Source organism: Caloenas nicobarica, chromosome Z (assembly GCF_036013445.1).
Source record: "Caloenas nicobarica isolate bCalNic1 chromosome Z, bCalNic1.hap1, whole genome shotgun sequence".
NCBI classification, from domain to species: domain Eukaryota; kingdom Metazoa; phylum Chordata; class Aves; order Columbiformes; family Columbidae; genus Caloenas; species Caloenas nicobarica.
The window spans coordinates 14,664,096-14,683,024 of record NC_088284.1 but is presented as its reverse complement, the minus strand read 5'-3'; the positions used below and the strand labels follow the sequence as shown (position 1 = coordinate 14,683,024).

At 42.4% G+C, this 18,929-nt stretch overlaps 1 protein-coding gene across 1 annotated transcript; it reads right to left on the bottom strand.

The window, feature by feature from the left end:
- Positions 1-6: 6 nt before the first annotated feature.
- HEXB (hexosaminidase subunit beta) lies at positions 7-18,306 on the bottom strand. Its single transcript, XM_065657666.1, has 14 exons — positions 17,960-18,306; positions 17,703-17,860; positions 15,229-15,294; positions 14,462-14,508; positions 14,133-14,243; positions 11,350-11,451; positions 9,599-9,728; positions 7,645-7,825; positions 6,533-6,619; positions 5,875-5,947; positions 5,071-5,245; positions 4,169-4,259; positions 3,851-3,955; positions 7-323 (listed from the first exon to the last, which is right to left on the bottom strand). The coding sequence occupies exons 1-14, from the start codon at positions 18,244-18,246 to the stop codon at positions 260-262; spliced, it is 1,677 nt and encodes a 558-aa protein (XP_065513738.1). The 5' UTR covers positions 18,247-18,306; the 3' UTR covers positions 7-259.
- Positions 18,307-18,929: the final 623 nt, after the last annotated feature.

The following is an 18,929-nucleotide window of genomic DNA, read 5'->3' as shown; positions in this document are numbered from 1 at the left end:
GTGTCTTTATTTTTGCCTCAACTTTACAATGTAAGGAAACTGGAATTGGTAACTCTGTGGTATCAAGTTACAGGATTTCAAGTGAAGAATCCTTATTTCTAATAAAAGCTAAAATCCCCAATTTTTACTCCAATAAGAATGTCGAGTAATTTTATTTTAAAAGTGAAAATTCTAAGTCTTGTTTCAAAATCAAACTGAATGTACATATATTCATATCCCTGAGGCACTTCAGGTTGTTGACAATGAGTCTTTGCAGCAGTTACTGCCCTCTTGCTTCATGAGCGCAGTATCCAACAAACACAGGTTCGGCTGCTATGCCACGGCTGTTAAAACAAAGTGGAATGTGATTATTAAACACCAGGCTGGTTGCATAGGCAGGAAGAGAGATATGGGCACTCTTATTTTAATTTTTGTATAAACAAAAGTACATCCAAGAAATAACAGATGGACGATTTAGGGAGTGAAAAAGGGCCCTATTCAACCATTGATTGTACTTCAGTTAAGTACAGTTCTCCATTTCAATTAGATGTACCACAATATTGGAAAACAGGTTGAAATATTCAGGGGCTAGTTGTCTTGATGTTCTGCAAAATCTACTGGTTTTACTGAAAAGTTGACATTTGCACATTGCACACCCCACCCCCCGCCCCCATGTATCAGAATCATAGAATGTCCTGCGTTGGAAGGGACTCACAAGGATCATCGAGTCCAACTCCTGTCCCTGCATATGACAACTCCACAGTTCACACCATGTGTCTGAGGACATTGTCCAGTCTCTTCTTGAACAATGTCAGGTTTGTGGCTGTGACACCTCCTTGGGGAGCCTGTTCCAGTGCTGCAGCACCCTCTGGGTGAAGAACCTTTCCTAATGTCCAACCTAAACCTCCCCTGGCACATCTTCCTGCCATTCCCTCGGGTTCTGTCACTGGTCACCAAAGAGAAGAGCTCAGCACCTGCCCCTCCTCCTCCCCTTGTGAGGAAGCTGTAGCCGCCATGAGGTCTCCCCCTAGTCTCCTCCAAGCTGAACAAAGCAAGTGACTTCAGCTGCTCCTCATACAGCTTCCCCTCCAAACCCTTCTCAACTTCATAGTTCTCTTCTGGATACTCCAGTAGCTTTATATCTTTTTTACCCTGTGTTGCCCAGAACTGCACACAGTGCTCCAGGTGAGGCCGCACCGGTGCAGAGCAGAGCGGGACAATCCCCTCCCTGCCCGGCTGGCAATGTGTGCGTGATGCACCCAGGACACGGTTGCCCTCTTGGCTGCCAGGGACACTGTTGGCTCATGTTCAACTTGCCATCAACCAGAACCCCCAGATCCCTCTCTGCAGAGCTGCTTTGCAGCATCTTGTCCCCCACTCTGTATGTACAGCCAGGGTTGCTGTGTCCCAGGTGCAAAAATCCAGCACTTTCCCTTGTTGAACTTCATGTGGTTGGTGATTGCCCAGTTTCCTTTATTTGTAGCTCTAATTAGGTCATTTTTATTTATTTTGTGGGGGAGTCAGTTTTAGTAAACAGGACTTTTTCCAGCTACACTAACATAAATTATTCAGTCTTAGTGTGGCTTTAAAACAAAGAAACAAACCCTTAAGCTTATGGTGGTGCAGTAAGGTAGTTTCAGAGTTAAAGTAGTTATAGTCAAAGTTCTGCTTCTTGGATGTTTAAGCGCTAGGTAGTACTGCTATAGTGAACTGTAGGACAATAAATACTGGTGCTTAAATGGCACTTAAGAGCCACTACGGAAGAAACTCGATAATGAAGTGGCTCGGCTGAACTACTGCTTGCCCTTAAGCAAGACTTACTCTTGGTAAAAGACAGTGTTGCTGTCTAGGTCTCTGGAATATACACACATTTGTTTCCCTTCTCCCACCACCACTTCTCTGCAATCTGGGCTGCTGTATCCTCCTACAGGAAGCTGAGTTTAGATGTAAATAGCAGCTACTGCTTTCATTTCAGCAGCAGTAGCCTTCGCCTTGGGGAGGCAGAGCAACTGCTCTTGACGTAGCTGCTACAAAGTTCTACCCACCCCTTCCCACACTCTCTGGTACCCTGCTGCAGAGCAAGCCAGAGCTGTTCTACTTGGAAAGGCTCCCTGGACTGCTACAACTGCCACAGTCTGTATATGCCATGTATAAAAATGTTAGTAGGCACATAGTCCTTTGCCCAAACTCTAAGATTTTACAACAGCCTGACTGATTAAATCAGCCCTTGGAGTTCACACAATGCTAAGGAAGCCCCACACACATGAAAGACATCATAACTGCAGCTCCAATAAACGCTCATTTCATCAAGGGAAAGGAAATTGTTTTCTCTGGTGTATTTCTGCTTCAAGGCCTACATAAAAGGAACTGTTTTCAGGAAGATGTGTCCTTTTACTGAGGTAGTCTGTTTATAACAGGAATTGTTCACCATAAGTTGATACGCCAGCAAAACATGTCTCATGCTAGCACTACCCAAGCATCTGCAGGCATCTGCATCAGCTCCCTGTGCAGCAATACAAGTGCCAGCGTTAAGGAAGAAGACGGAGATGCAGCAATAACTAACCAGGTCCAGGAACAGCATGGCTTAGTTCACTGTAAAACCCTAATCCTAGAGGTACAGCCACGGTACACTTCACTGTTCAGTTCTACCAGTGCTTTCTTTGAGCCTCATCAAGAGATGCACCACCCTGTTAAGTGATAGGACATAAGTTTTTAAAGTACTTTAATCTTGTTTTTAATATGCATTTGTTAACTCTCTCTCCATCCATCTATTTTTCTCATGACTGAAGGAGATAACACAATTTACATATAACTATTTTCCTATAGCATTATTTAATGCCAGGTTGAAATAACCCAAAAAATGAAAACTTCTGAGTCCTTCAGTCACTTGATTAATCAAAGTGCTAGTTTATACTGTAAGCTGAAAGTCAGTGATTCCAGCGGGTAAACATGCCGAGACATCTACAGGAACATTGGCAGACTGGTTCGCATGCTGACTGCCACTGTATCTTGTTCTCTAAAAAGCCAATTTGTATCTACTTTGAAATAGATGGGATTTTCAATTATTTTCATAAACCTTTGTAGAGAAATTAAACAGCATGCTGCATTTTTGCTGCAGTTCAACTTTGCAGCAGCATTCAGGAATACTTAAAAGGCTCTCTTGATTGTATACTTTTAAAAGTGGAGTCAAACTTGGACTTGAGACTTGGAGATCACCCATTTCTACAACACTGAATATACAAAGACAGCACTAGCAACAATTAACCAGTAACTTGTCTAGGTACTTTTTAGGAAAAAACTGCTGAAAAGAATATCTTATGGACTGACTTTGTTTACAGTAGCCATAAATGAATTAAGTTTTTTCAGGGACTCCTTATCCACCGCTTTCAGGTTCTACACTAAGGTAATATCTGAAAGAATAGCTCACTCAGCCTCACTGCTCATGCAAACAACTCCACTTGATTGCCTGCTCCAGGTTTTAACTATTATTTATAATGAATAATTAAAAACAACTTTAAAAAAAATCTACCTTTTCTCATGTGTGCTCCTACCACATACGTTTTAATATCCTTTTTGTCTGAAGTTAAGTTAATCATGGTGTAGGTTTTTCCTTTAGAAGAAAGATACATAGGTGAGTTCTGGTATTTCACTGAAGGAAGTTAATGAGTTAGTTGCAGAACTGTCTAGAACTTCTGTCTTAATGTATCTGTTCTTCCCCTTCTGAGGATACGAAAACACATGGGACGACATTTACATAGTCTAGTTGGACTTCTAGCTCTCCTACCTTCATTTGCAGGCCAGCAGTTTAGGGCTTAAACTCCACTGGTTACAAGGCATGAGAATCAAGCTTCACTACAGCTATTAACCTCACCGGAGCATGCGGCATCGATGATTTGTCAGTCTTCTATAGGCATCCTGCAAGCTGGTCACATTCCTGCTGCTCCAGAGTCTTTCCCCAACAGCACTTGCTCGAGGCCTGTAAATATATAACGAGTTTTAGAGGAGGTAGACTCTATAACCAGAATTGGATGAAAGCTTTTAATAACAGGTCTTATTTCCAGAAGCATCAACTTTTATAGCTGCTCAGGTTCAGTACAGAGCACTGTTACCACTAACATACAGTCCTGTTGGATTAATTAATGCTCATTGTAGCTGGCTTTCTAAAATCTAAAGATAAAGCAGTTCATACCATAATCTTGGTGTGAGGTTAGTTGCATCCACAAATTCCCCCCACAGGCAGGCTTCACCACCTATTAAAAGCTTTTTCTGTTTTTCGGATCCTGAATTCAAAGCAGAAAGTTAGAATTTCTATTTGCCCAGAAGATGTGCATATATAAACAATTTCTTTTCCAATACTGAGAGAGGATTCATGTTCAGTTGTTTATCATACAAAATATCTATCCTGAGCACTAACTTCTTGGTAGTCTTGTTACTGCATGTGAAAACCACCAAGCCCTTTGCCCAGATAACCCATTTCCCTCCTTTGTCAGGAAGGATGTTACCTTTCATCCTCTGAAGACATTCCTCATCTTTCTGACATTCTTCAGGGATTTCAGTTCTGATTAAAACTGTTCATTCTATCACACACAGAGCATTCCTTGAAAAAGCTATAAAGTCAGGTGTTCTCCCTAATCACCTGAGCTACCTAGCACAAAATGAAAGCCCCGGGGAGAGCATAACATGTTTGTGTCAGCTTCAGACAGAAGGAAGGAACACATCTTGCTCTAGAACAGTCTAATGCTCTAGAAGCTTGCTAACATGAACTCAGTGTCTATGAACAGCCATTTTGCACAACTCTGCCCCTAACGTATGATGCATCTGTTCACCTAGTCCAGCACCTTGTCTTACACAAGCACCAGGTGTGCCAGATGCTTGAGGAACGTAACACTTTTCCCTGTGAGAAACGGAAAGTTGCATTTTTTTATTTTGAGAATTTTCCAGACATTTAGCTGACATTAAAATCCTTTGATTACAGGCTATCTGATCATAGTGACTGCACAACTACTCTACATAGCCTCATTCTTTCCATTTACACCTTAATATGAACCAAAGAGTTTCATGTACAGAACATAAATATAAAAAATAACAAACCAGAGAAGTTAAGCGGTTCAACACTGTAGTATTTCCTCCAGTCTTGCCCATAACTAATGTAGTCTAAGTACCAGGGAGCTGCAAGGATAGTAGTGAACCCAGCTCTAGTGACATTACTCAATTCATAAGCATAGTTTCTTTCCATCCACACTTCGACTACCGTGTCTGGTTTCAGCTAAAAAGTGAAAAACAAAACAAAACCCCAAAACATTAAAGACAACCCTAACTGCTGTTATCAGGAAAAAGGATGATGGATTTCAAAACTGGGTATTTTGTTTTGAAGAGGAACATTTTGGAAGCTGCCTTTTGCATTTTCCACCCCCACCCCGTCTAAAGCTGATGAGCTCTTCGCTGGTTTTAAATAGAGCTGAGACTAGTGAAGCCTAGGTTATACTATGGACAGTGTTGAAAGAGGGTACCTACATGCACCAATTATCCAACCAGCTCCGAAAAGCACTGCACTTGGTGTTACTTCGCCAGACACACAGTTATGTGAGAGAAAAAAATACAGGGAAACTTATAGCAACTTTCCTACCCTTTCCTCTGATGCTCTAAAGCATATTATGTTGTCTGTGTTCACCTTTAGAAAGCACTTGAATGCTGATTTTCCTGTTCCACCTATTTTACATGTTCACTAAATGATAAGTTCAAGGCAGGCCCCAGAGCTGGGGAGACTTGCTGAAGTCAGTGGACTTGCTTTAACTCTTAAGAGACACAACCGTAACTACTTAATAGCCTACCATGGAAGCCTCCCACAATATTGTGCTCTTATGGAAGAGTATCTTATTTATTTTCCCATCTTACCTGCGCTTTGTTATCAAACACTTCTTGCCAAACCATGTATCCTTTGTTATAGGAGGAAACAATGTCCAAAATCCTAGAATTTAGAAATATTATAATGTTTGTGAATTTCAATGAGATCAGTACAGGCAAACAAAGTAGCAATCTTTTTTACCTTAAGGCACATCAGGCCTTTCCCAGCATTGTACAGGGGACCAAGAAAAATCAGGTTTTTCTGGTTTTGGCCTTCAGTTCTCTGCCTTGAAGAGCATGTTCTCCCATGTATAAGGATATGCACATGCAGAAACGCAAACTGATGTTCAGAACTACCAGCAACTCGTACAGGTGTCTAAACCCATGTTATTAAGAACGAGACAAATAAACGGCTGCAAAAACTTTAGGACTTTTCCTCCTCACCCTGTGTGCTAATATTAAAGCCGATGCCTAGTATAAGACACCCAGTACATTGAGAGGGTGTGTAGGACTAGCCTTGTTCGTGTCCCACATTTTAAAGTTGTAAACTCTACATTCAGTGTATTAAAATAAAGTGGGTAGTCCCCAATCCATGGCACTTTTTGAAAACAATATAGGCAAACCTAAATCAGCTTCAGTATCTGCACGTCAACACCACCCTCAGATAGTGGCTGTGAAAAGCTGAGCAAGAATTAAAAAACCACCATACTTCTGAATATAGTAAGATTCCAGTTTAGCATAGTCACTGCCAAGTCCTTGCTTCTTCATGAACTCCTTCACTTCAGGATTAGATTTCCTTAAAAAAACAAAAAATTATTTTGTTTTAAACCAGATTTCCCAACCATTACCACCTACGCACAGCACACTGCCTGATGCCTTAGGCACACTACAGCTTGGAATGCACAACAGCAAAAGAAGCACGCTCACATGATTTAAGTATTTTGAAACAGTTTCATTCTGATTTGAAATTAAATCCTACTTCTCTGATAGAACTACTGGAGTCCCTGTTCTGAAGCAGTCTCTGGAAGGCTGCCTCAAGCCCCTAAGACCTCTGGGGTTCCTGGTTTCCCTGAGACTTTGTAGGAAGGTTGCCAGCAGGTCTGGAAATGAGCAGTCGTAGTACCAGGAGATCTGCAGGACTGACATCAAGAATCTCAAAAGAAAACTAACACTTTTGTGATACAGCATTTATCGGAAATCTTCTCTCTTTTTAAAAATTAAAGTAAGTCCTGAGTGTTCAGATTTGATGTTTCAAGAGAATGCAAAAATACTAACTAGATCAAGTTGAATACTCACCCAATTAGATCTGCTCCAGATTCTGTATTATTAGTTACTCCAGCAGAGAGACTCCAAAATACTCAAAATTCACAATCAATTGAAAAACTCTATTAATGCATGCCATACTTTTAATATAAGCACACAAGAGTCAGTACGGTAATACTTTATGTAGCAGATTTTCTGGAAGGTAAAACTCACTTGAAAGAACTGCTTGTCCTTTAACACAATGCATTTAAATGTCAATTATCTTCTTTAGTACTTTTCTACCATACTAGTTCTCCTTCCTGCCAGGTTAATTTTCCTAAAGAAATCCTTTAGAATACCTGAACATTTATGAAACTACTAGTCAAAGCAAAATTCTGCACAACATCACTTGCTTGTTGAGGATCACAAAGGCCCTGCCTGTAAATAGTTACAAAAGCAGGAGTGGAGATCATTGGGTTAAGCAGTGAAAAACTGTCTCACACAACTGAGTTCCATAATGGATGGATTTAGGCAAGCTTAAGAAGCACTAGATATTTATTCTTTGAATTGTCACCGTACCAACAATTGAAGTCCACTTCATCTCCTCCCAAATGAATGTATGCATCTGGAAACACACTGCTGACCTCTTTGAAGAATTTAGTCATGAAGTCATAAGTTGTATTCAAAATGGGATTTACAGGTCCAAAGGACCCACTTGGCTTTTCTCCATTGTAACAAGGGGTGAGAAGATCTTTTTGACCTAATAGAAACAAATAATAGAGGATATTCAGCTCCATGTCAATATGCTAGCTTTGCTAGCAGGAAGAGGCAGTTACTCATATTTAAAAGGTTAATATTCATGACTTAAGTGCTCGTCTATTCTAAATGTAATCAAATAGTGGCAGGATGAAATAAAACAACCTGCCCAAGGCTGAAGAACCCTCTAACTGGACATCAGGACTCTGATTTTTACATTTGTGATTTAATACACACTAATTTATGGAACATGTCACTGTACCTGGAAAACAGATTCTGGATGACTACTTGAGTAAAAAAGCTTTAATGGATTTAGGGAGGAAGCCGACTGGAAGGAAGCCAAATATAATGAGTGTGCTCCAGAGTCCTCTTCTCTCTTTTTATTACTCTGCTTTGTTAATACCTAAGTAGGTGGGAGGTACATGGCTCAAGGCAGATGTCCTACCTCTAGGTAGTCTGCTAGGAATTTAACTCTACACAAGAAAGGAAGGCTAGACAGACATCAAAACTAAGTACTGGTTCTTGAGTCAAGACACCTGAACCAACACGAGCCAGGATAACAAAATAGGAAAGAGTTATTATATGTAGGCTGGAGATTCTTATGTCCAGCTTATTTGGCACACTGTGGTTGCAGCAGTAGCACCTTCTTGGCTGCATGTTCCTACTATGAGCACATTTTCCACAAACGGGGCCCCAGTGGTAGATTGCTTCAACTACTCTCCTCACACATCTTCAAGACTTCTCTCCAATATCTCGAATCTGAATGCAAACAAAGCATAGCTTCCCAGGTTCATAAGCAAATCCAGGACTGGCTCCTGTGTATCACATTAAAAAAAATACACAAGAAGCTACAAGAAACAATCAATTTTAGGCTAGGGAGCTGAACCTTGCTCTTCATATGAGTGCAGACCACCTCACATATCACCAGGCAAGCCACTGGCTTTTATCAGTGCTCTGGAACAGCAAAGACTTCATGAGATGAAGGATTCAGAAAGACTGTTCAGAAAATTTAATTTTTACCTTGTTGCTTTCCTCCTTATTTTAAACTACTGAGAAGAGCCTGAGGCATCTTCCAACATTATGGCCATATCTCCACAGGATGAGTGCAAGACTTGCCCCATGGTTAAAGCTTAAGTTATGAAGCACTAGAAAAATCTTTACTATTTCCAGTTTGGCTAAAACCATCTTATGTTTAACTGCAGTGAAATCACAGTCAGTGCACCTTGAATTAAGGCACAAGCCTTCCTGGTCCTTAAGCACATGTAAACACCACCACTCCCAGGACCCAAGCATTCTCTATCAAGAGAAGTATTATTCTGAAACCCGGAAAAGAGAGAGTGAAGAACCATCCAACTTTGCTGTGTTTTGTACACTGGAAGATTACCACTTAACTAATAAACGGAAACATCAACCACCTTAAAAGAACCTTCCTAATGCAGAAATCTCTAGACTAGACAGAAACCTCACTATTTCTAGCCACTGCCTTATTACTCTAAACTCAAGAGTACTGGATGGGTGGACAATAACAATACGAAGTCTAAAGACAGACACAATACACCTGTGCTTTCGCACAAACATCCAGCACAGGAAGTGTCAGCTTTCTCTGTTCGCTTCAGTTCTAAAAAATGAAGATCACAACCATCACTGAATCTACCCCTTGCTTACCTCTTACCAAGGGCCTTTCACAGCACTTTAAAAGATGCTTTTTAACAAGTCCATTTGCTTGCTACACCCTGCTTACCACAATTTTTAAACATTAATACTTTACTGGACGTACCTTTTCCCCAAGACTGTGTGTGTCCTGGGGTATCAAACTCTGGGATAACTCTAATGCCTCTTAACCGGGCATACTCAATCACCAGACGGACATCAGTAGGAGTATAGATGTGGTTATATGAGTACGCTCCCTGTAAAGCATTCACATTAAGAGACAGTTTACAAAACATTACACCAGCAGCTCACGACATTTGGATTAAAGTGTTATATTTCAGACTGGAGAACAGTTTTACAAGTTGGCCTTTTCTGGTTTATCACACGTGCAACTGCAGTCACAAAATTTTTTGGTTGACTAGCGGAAAAAAAAACCAAAAAAACCCTGAACAACAACAACAGCACAACAAACAAAAACCCCCCAAAACCAAACACCACACGAAAATTAACCCCTTTTTCCAAACTAAGACCAATCTCTTCAGGAGACTGTCCTTTCCTCCTTAGCTCAGTTACTGAAGAAAACAGAAAAGCTAGTTTCTATTCCACTAGATTTTTGAAAGATACATTTTTCAATTCACCTGTACGCAGGCAAGTTAGTTTTCCCCTTTAACTCTGCATCATTAGTTCTGAAACACAAGGCCCTTGTTACATGACATGCAAGACTAATGGAAAAATTCTGCCAAATCAGAAAGAGTGGTGTCTTCTTCCAACACCTCTGCTTGTCAGTTTTGATACGATGCCCAATTTAGCATCAGGGCATGTATGTTCTGTGATGCTGAATTTGAGCGTTAATCCCCTCCCACACAGTCAACAAACGTGACAGTGACCCAGACTGCTACATTTTGGTGAAACAGGTGCTTGCCGAAGAGCCAAACTACATAAGAAAAGCATTATGACTCCTCATGACAAACAGCACTTTAAGCTTCTGTTTATCTGGAAATGGTTTCCACAGGTGATTTACTAAAAAAAATAAATAATGGTAAACAAGAACCTTTCAAAAATAAGGCTACTGAAACAAAGGCTACCTCCCTCCTTCAACTTTCAGTGGGGAATGGGACAGAACTCCACAGACATTACCAGGAAAAAATAATCTGACTGCACCATTCAACAGGTGCAATTTTTGAATTATAAAATTCTTCACAGCATCTGCTCAAGCACTGCCTACATAATTTTCATGAGGGTCAGATTCTAGCACGCATTTTAAAATAGAATCATGAATCTTCTGCTTAGGCTCAGTCTGCTTAATTATTCCTGCTTGATTTGGCTACTACTGTACTGTGACTGAGCAAGAACCTCATGATGGCTTTCATAATTAGCAAAATCTGCTGTGAAACAGGAAATAAAGCGATATGTTGCACTGTCTTTGTTTTAAAAAACAACCTCTCACTTTTGGACCTTTTATAGACATATTATGTTACGTAAAGTTAAGTAGATCTCAGAAAGGGCAGAAGTACTACTGCAGCGGTTCGAAACCTAGAGGTGACAGGGAATTCTCTTACATTTGTTCAAGTGTCAAGAAGTCTACCAGTTAAACAAAGAAACCAACAGAAATCCACCACTACTGCTTGAAGGCCTGCAAATACTGAGGATCACAGTCACCAGAAAATTTTTACAGAAGAGTTAGGAAGGTCATTTACCATGGATTCACCAAGGAAGACTTGAATATGGTCCACACAGACACTCAGGGAGGAGCCTAAACACGTACTTGCTGGTGACTGTTTCAGATGTATTCAACCATTGGTAGGCTCTGCACTTTATTTTCATGAAACATATGCCAGATTTCTGCCCTCCCACCCTGGTCCAATGATGTTTACTCACCTTGTCACTTAACTCAGGGAAACAAATACTCTGGTAGGGGAACGACTGATCATCTACTATATGCCAGTGGAGAACATTGAACTTGTTAAAAGCCATGGCATCCTGTAACAAACAATGCAATATAGTTTAGATAAGCACTCCACTCTCACAGAAAACCTAAGCAAAAAAGATGGTCTTGTCCCAGTATCTGTGTGCCTAAAGCAACAACTAAAATAAAAAATAATAATAATAAAAAACCACAAACAACAAAACAAAGCACAGAGGAAAAAGTGTACCGTGTTTCACTGAATTATAGAAGCATACAACAAAACATATCAGCCTGTTAATACTACTGCTCCATTCCTCTGCCATCTATTTGCACCACTCCTGTCAACAAGCTCTTCATCTGATGATGCTACACTGGCTGGTGGAAGGGGAACTGTTGTAAATGCTTACAATTTTTTTTCCACTTCAGAACATCTGCGTAATTCTCTGTGCACCATCAGCTATTTGAGCTTACAGAAGCTTATGCCTTTCTCCTTAAATATTTTGGACTCAAAAACTAAACAACATGAGAGAGTTTTCTACTATTCAGTACATCTCTACTTGCTAGCGACTTCTGCTTTATCCGTTTTAAGTGCATGCAAAACAAACCATGCATTTTCTCCACAGAAGATAGTGTTCCCCTTACGTTTTCAGTCATTACAGTGTCAGTACTTCCGTTTTTTTGGAGATAAGTAAGATAAATGTTCATACACTTATTTTAGAATTATGACTCCAGATGGACAGTTAGACACAGGCACTGAGTTATGAAAGTCTGTTAGAGTCACTGGAAGTGCTGTGTGCAGCCAGAATAAGTGTTCTCTACATTGTTCAGGGCTGAGTAATTGTAACACAGTTCCTTCCAATCCCTTGCCACAATACAGTTACTTCATAGAATCATAGCATTCTTTAGATTGGAAAAGAACTTTAAGATCACCGAATCCAACCATAAACCTAACACTGCCAAGTCCGGAACTAGACCATGTCCCTAAGCGCCACATCTACACATCTTTTAAATACCTCTGGGGATGGTGACACGACCCCTCCCCCCTTTTTTTCACCAAGTTGTGTTTGAAGAAGCGACAAAAATCTCTTCAGGACTCGCACCAAATCCAAGTGAAGATTTATACCATGTCCATTCCCCAAAATTATCTCATCTGTTTTATTAGAAAGCAGAAGTTTTAATTGCCACATGTCTTCATGCATTTCTACCAAATACTATCTTTCCAGATAGAAAATTGTGTGGATCTTTTACCTCAGCCACTCCTTCCTCTAGGACAATGCCCTTCCCGGAAATACAGCACAGCAGCTGAACACAAACAAGAAATGTACTTGAATCACTGCCTTGAGCATCTAATTACCACAGGTCAGTGAAGGGATTTCTGCTGCTTTTTATTAGGTTAGCCTGGATTCAAACAGGCACAGAGGTGCGAGGAAAAACACACTTGCTCTTAAACCAGCAAAACGTCATAAAATGTAGCTCTGGGGAAGTATTAGAACCATATACATAATTTAAAGAAAGAAAACAGAATACCAACAGTTACAGAAACACAAAACTCATTAGAAATGCAAGTCTCAAAAGTCAAGCTACTCTTAAAAAAAAAAGTTACTCATAAACAGTTACTCATAAAAGAGACAACAAATACTGACTTAAGTAAGTACTTGAGTCTTTGAAGTACCCTCAGTTGTAAATAAGACACTACACACGCACTACTTGCTGAACACGGACTGATCCTAAAGGTAAACACAAGTAAATATCCATAGAGGGCCAACTTCTGAGCACAGTTCAAGGATGACCTCAAGAAATAGAGGCTGGTTTCACCTTTGCTCTGCAAAGTTCTCCAACATGAAAGACAAATTTCTAACACTACAAGGGTGTTTCAAAAAGATGGACCACATTTGAAATCACTAGTGCTTTGAAACTGGGTCCATTTTTTGGAAACATCCTGTATTTCATCTTGAAAAAGCAACATAAAGACAGGAAACCGCATGTTGCTCCACTCAAATGTTCCTCCATTTCAACCCACCAAATATGCCCTGCTTCAAGGATTTCAACAGCAGAAAAGGCAAGTACAGAACAGAAAACCCCGCAGCTTTGGGTTCTATGATTACACAAATTCATCACCTTTCCATCAAGGTGGGAGTTTAGAGTTCTTAGTGTGCTTACTTAAGCTTTTACGAGAAAGGTGTGGGGGTTGGTTTTGTTTGGTTTTGGTTTTTTGGCCTGTTTCTTTTTTTTTCTTTTTGAAGGGACACAGTGAAAGAATACAATAACTTCAGTAACTTCCAATGAATATTTCAAATTTCCCCCCTTACTCTGTACTACTTAATTACTGGCTTGCTCTTAGCAGCCTAAGAAAGGACAACCAGAGCCTGGTTATTGAAAAGACTAGAATCTACCTGCTACCACTGGCACTGAAGCCAGGACTTGTAAAATCTCCCTTATATTGCTTTGTGACAGTCAGATGCCTCAAAACAACTGTCAAGAAATAAGTGAGCTGGTTTAAGCAACAGCAGATACAGAAAACCCAAGGTACCACAAATCCCAGTCTCTTTTACAGATTCACTAGTCATTGTGTCTGCCCATTCAATTCCTCTTCTGTGTGTGTTCTGACCTCCACTTAGCAAAGTTCACTCTGTCTTTTCAGAAGTCAGCCAGGGTTCTCCTTTCACACAAGCTCCAGTACCTACCTACTTCAGAGGGCAAAAAACAATAACAAAAAAACCTTCACTATTTTAATGATAGAAAACTGCCCACTTACCAGGTTTGTAAGAATAGATTTCAATGGTAAATAATGCCTTGAAGTGTCCAGTAAGATTCCTCTATGAGCAAATCTTGGGAAGTCATAGATTTCAGATTCATTGACAAGGAACTACGAGAACAGGATTTAAAAATTACAATTCCCATTTTATAGTCATCATTTTAAACAAGAAATGCTTGCTTTTTAGTTTGATAACAGCTTTCAAATGATCATTTCCTGAAAAAGATACTTAATGAAACTAGTAGATCTGCAGTTTCTAGAAAAGCACCAAACAAAGAACGTGGTTGGTTGTTACCAGGACTGTGGTTTTAGTTAATAGCTATACTTACACTTCCATAGTCATCCTCATGAACCAACTGGCTAAAGGTTTCCAGACCTAGGAAAAAATCCAAGAAAGGGATCTGCAGTACAACCCAGTACTTTCCTTAAAGTTCTATTTAAAAACACGACCATAACTGTTCACAGGTGTTCACATAACTAGAAAGAATGCTTTGTAGCTGAGTTTCTCTTTCAGTTTCCTTAATCACTCAAGCACCACTGTTGATGAAGTTCTGAAGAGAGAACCATTCAAAGTCTCCATTACACATAACTACTGCATATTAGCACTACAGTGTAGCTGTACCAAATTAATACTTGCATAGTGTGGAAGTTACTGTCCTTTCTGGAACTGGTGAAGTTTCTGATTCGGCATGAAAAATGTGCTAATTTAGACAACATTTCAGTAAGAACAGCAGACTGAAACCTCAGCATTATGGTCTTCTTGGTGATCTGTCCAGCACACTCAGTTATTAGGTGCAGTCAGAGAATCACTTGTTTACACTGTGGAACAGAGAGCATTTTAGGGTTTGGTTGGCTTGGCTGATTTAAAGCACAGCAAGAATGCACTTATGGTGTGCCACTGGATCCGAGATGCTGAGCAACCAGACTGAGGGTCTGACCAACACATATCTAGGTATCCTTCTGGCCTCTGTGCCCACATCTGCTTCCCATGAAGGACTGAATGAGGGCAAGGCTCAGTGGTCAGCTGGTTCTTAGTCTGCCATGGAGTTTGTGTAAGACCAGAGCAAATAGCCCTATGGGAAAAGTATGAGCTTACCTCTTAAAGCGCCCCATACCTCATCCGCTTTCAGTGTAGCCACCGGTGCAGTTACAGTTAACTGATCTAAAGAAAGGAAAAAAAAAAAAAAAAGGAAAAGTTATACCACAAGAAAGCATGGATTGACATGCCAACAGGCATTAAAAGAGATTCTTCAAGTCCCACATCTCCCATTAAATTCTAAACAATAGTGTTTTTAATGGTGAAACTGTGCAGCTATTTTTCATTTATGTGCTCCTGAAATAATGCAAGCTACTAATCAGAAAGCCAACAGTTAATCAGTAAGATGATAAAACAAAAACAGTGCTTAATAATGGCAGTGCTAAATACTGCACATGAGCCAGAATATCAGGCAAGTTTAACCCAACCGATTTAAAACATCGGGTAATATTTTTGCATTTAAGACACAGGTGATAAGTGTTGGGTAACTAAGCCAAACCTAACCACAGAAGTTTACTTCTCCTTTTATCTTCCTTTTATATAGATTACGTTCACAAATTTTTTTTGACACATAGCTTGTCAAGTATTATTAAGTGCTTACTATAAAGGTCTAATTACAAAGGAAAAAAAAAAAAATCAGACCCCACCATCCAATGAGCATGCATAAAAATAGATATCTATAGATATATATATCTATAAATCTAGAGATTTCTATTATTATTGAAACATCAAAGCAATAATAAACTGACCAGAGTTGCACATTTGAAGCAGCAGAGAAAAAAATCAGAGGGGTAAATTGCTATATAATGATTTGTTGAATCTGCCTCAGTATGAAAGAACGGTTGGTTTTAAGTTATACAATTCAAACCTTTGACTAAACTACCAAAGAAAAGCCATAAGGGAAATGAAGAAAGTACCTCAAGCTTCCATTTTAACATAAAAATAGATTGCATATGCTGGAAGTTCCTGGTAAGAAAGAGAACTTAGAAGACTACCACAATCTCTACAGGTCTTTTTGTGGTGAACTGTAGCTCAGTCAACGATTAACTTCCAAGACAGCAGGTTTTTCTCTGAACATAAATAGCATCTTAAATGAACACAGTTTTGTCTGGCTGTTTGGAATCTTTTACACAAGTGGGCAAGAAGTCAGTATGGAGACAGGCAGATAAGTTGTGCTTTGATTACATATCCAATACTTGTGCTATAAGGACAGCCACTGACTGATCCATACTGCCTATTAAAAAAGGAGCTAAACTGCTCAATCCAGCAAGTGATTAATAACTACATACTTCAGCATTTCTTCCCTGAACAAGCTATCTCACTAAAGTAGAAAATCTCCAACTGTCCTAAAGAGTGCAACCTAAAAATCACAGATCTGACAAATGCCCTGACAGAAGAGAAGAACAAGCTTTGGTTAAAACTTGAAGCTCCCAAACCAGTTCAAAGTTCAACTAGTAGTAAAGCAGTATAATAACCTGTGGCATTAAAAAATCTACTGCCTTAGCAATTCTGCTGCAATACCTCATATGTGTTGAAATGTATGATAAACTTGCACACAAAAAATGCCCTACTTAGCTAAATGTACCAAAAAAGATTGAGTAAATCTAAAATCAGTACATTGTATCGCAAGTTAGGTGGAATTAATTCTGCTGCAGATGTATGACTTAAAATTTAAAGGATCTTTTTTCAAGCATCTCTGTCCTAGATAGCAAGTGACTGCCTCACCTAGTACAGAAGATTATCTCAAGACAGAACAAGATGAATTGAATATGTTGAATTCTGTGCTAACCTGCCCAGACAAAAAGCAACACTATCAACTCATCCTTGTTTCTCTTAAGAAACTTCTCTGGTCATTAGGGCTTGATTTTAGGGTGCTTCTCTACTCTGGGCTTCAGTCATAGAACTAAAGAAGCAAAGCAGAACAAAACCAATACAATCATCATGGTTTTAAATCCTTACTTGCAGCTACCAATAGAAAGCGGATTTATAAAATAACAAGAACTTCAATGAACACTTCGTGGTTTTCCTGGGGAAAAAAAAGGAATAACAACAAAACAGAAATCAAATGTAGGTAAGCCACTGAACTGAACTTCAATTCAAATGTAGTTTTTCCTACAGAAAGCAGACGAATAAGCCACGTCTGCCTTCACTCAACACCCTGTACTGAAAGAAAGGATGATCTTTTGACTACCCAGATGTCAGCATACATTTCTGGGAATAGCCCTGAACACCTCTGATTCTTAGTGACAGTAACTAGAAAGGATGGTAGCAGGTAAACAAGTTGAGCACCAGCTAAACCACACAAATCATAGGTTATACTTCTAACCAACTTCGTGATTCACTGTGGGCTGACATTAGAAGCATTAGAAGCAAGAACTATCTTCTGGTTGCCACTGTTGTGAAATGTTCTGGAGCACCTCTGTAAGCCTGTGATTTCCGGTTCCTCAAAAAAACCCACTGCTGACTTCTACGAAACATGACTGAAGGGCACGGGCTGGCGATGCCGTGCCCGGCGCCGGGAGCGCGGTACTCACAGGCCTCGCTGGAGCCCAGGTGCGGGTGGCTGTCACAGCCGGCCTCCCGGGACTCGATCACCACCTGCAGGTACGACAGCTCTGGCTCCGCTCGGGGGCCGAACGGCCTGTAGCCCCAATTCCGCCGGCGGGACTGCCCGAACATGTACTCGTAGTACCTGCCGGGGAAGCACAGACGCCGGCGGAGCCCTGAGGTGACCGCTCCCGCCACCGGGCTGCCGCCTGAAGCCGCCCCCCGCGTCCCCGCCGCCCCTCACCTGCGGAAGGCGTCCTGCAGCAGCCCGCAGCCCGGCCCCGCCGAGGAGCCGGCGCCGTGCAGCAGCTGGAAGCGCCCGGGGGCCAGCTGCAGCTGGCGGCCCGACGTGCGGAGCCACTGCGGCAGGGGCCACAGCGAGTCCTCGGGGCCCGCGGGCGGCTCCCACTCGGCCGGCTCCGGCGCGGGCTCCGTCCGCGGGGCGTCATGGCGAAAGCTGGTGCTCACCAGCACGGCGGGCACAAGGAACAGACCCACCAGCAGCCCGGCCAGGCCCATGGCTCTGCTCATGGTGCGGCGGCGGCCACCGCAGCCTGCAGGAACCCTTCCGACGGGCGGGCCGGCCCCGCCTCCGCCATCACAGAACGGGCGGGGCGCCCGCCCTTCGCCTCGGCGCCCTCCGCCTCAGCGCCCGCCCCTCGCCTCGGCGCCCGCCCCTCGCCTCAGCGCCCTCCGCCTGAGCGCCCGCCCCTCCGCCTCAGCGCCCGCCCCTCGCCTCGGCGCCCTCCGCCTCAGTGCCCGCCCCTCCGCCTCAGCGCCCGCCCCTCGCCTCAGCGCCCGCCCCTCGCCTCAGCGCCCTCCGCCTGAGCGCCCGCCCCTCAGCCTCAGCGCCCGCCCCTCGCCTCAGCGCCCTCCGCCTGAGCGCCCGCCCCTCCGCCTCAGCGCCCGCCCCTCGCCTCGGCGCCCTCCGCCTCAGCGCCCGCCCCTCAGCCTCAGTGCCCGCCCCTCGCCTCAGCTCCCGCCCCTCAGCCTCAGCGCCCGCCCCTCGCCTCGGCGCCCTCCGCCTGAGCGCCCGCCCCTCCGCCTGAGCGCCCGCCCCTCCGCCTCAGCGCCCGCCCCTCGCCTCGGCGCCCGCCCTTCGCCTCGGCGCCCTCCGCCTCAGTGCCCGCCCCTCGCCTCGGCGCCCGCCCTTCGCCTCGGCGCCCTCCGCCTCAGTGCCCGCCCCTCGCCTCGGCGCCCGCCCCTCCGCCTCA

Coding starts and splice junctions, on each gene's coding strand:
- HEXB (XM_065657666.1), bottom strand. CDS start 18,246: ATGAGCAGAGCCATGGGCCTGGCCGGGCTGCTGGTGGGTCTGTTCCTT. Junction 5,948..6,532: donor GAATCTTACTATATTCAGAA/GTATGGTGGTTT, acceptor TCTAAATTCTAG/GATTTTGGACATTGTTTCCT. Junction 5,246..5,874: donor TGTTTGATAACAAAGCGCAG/GTAAGATGGGAA, acceptor TTCACTTTTTAG/CTGAAACCAGACACGGTAGT.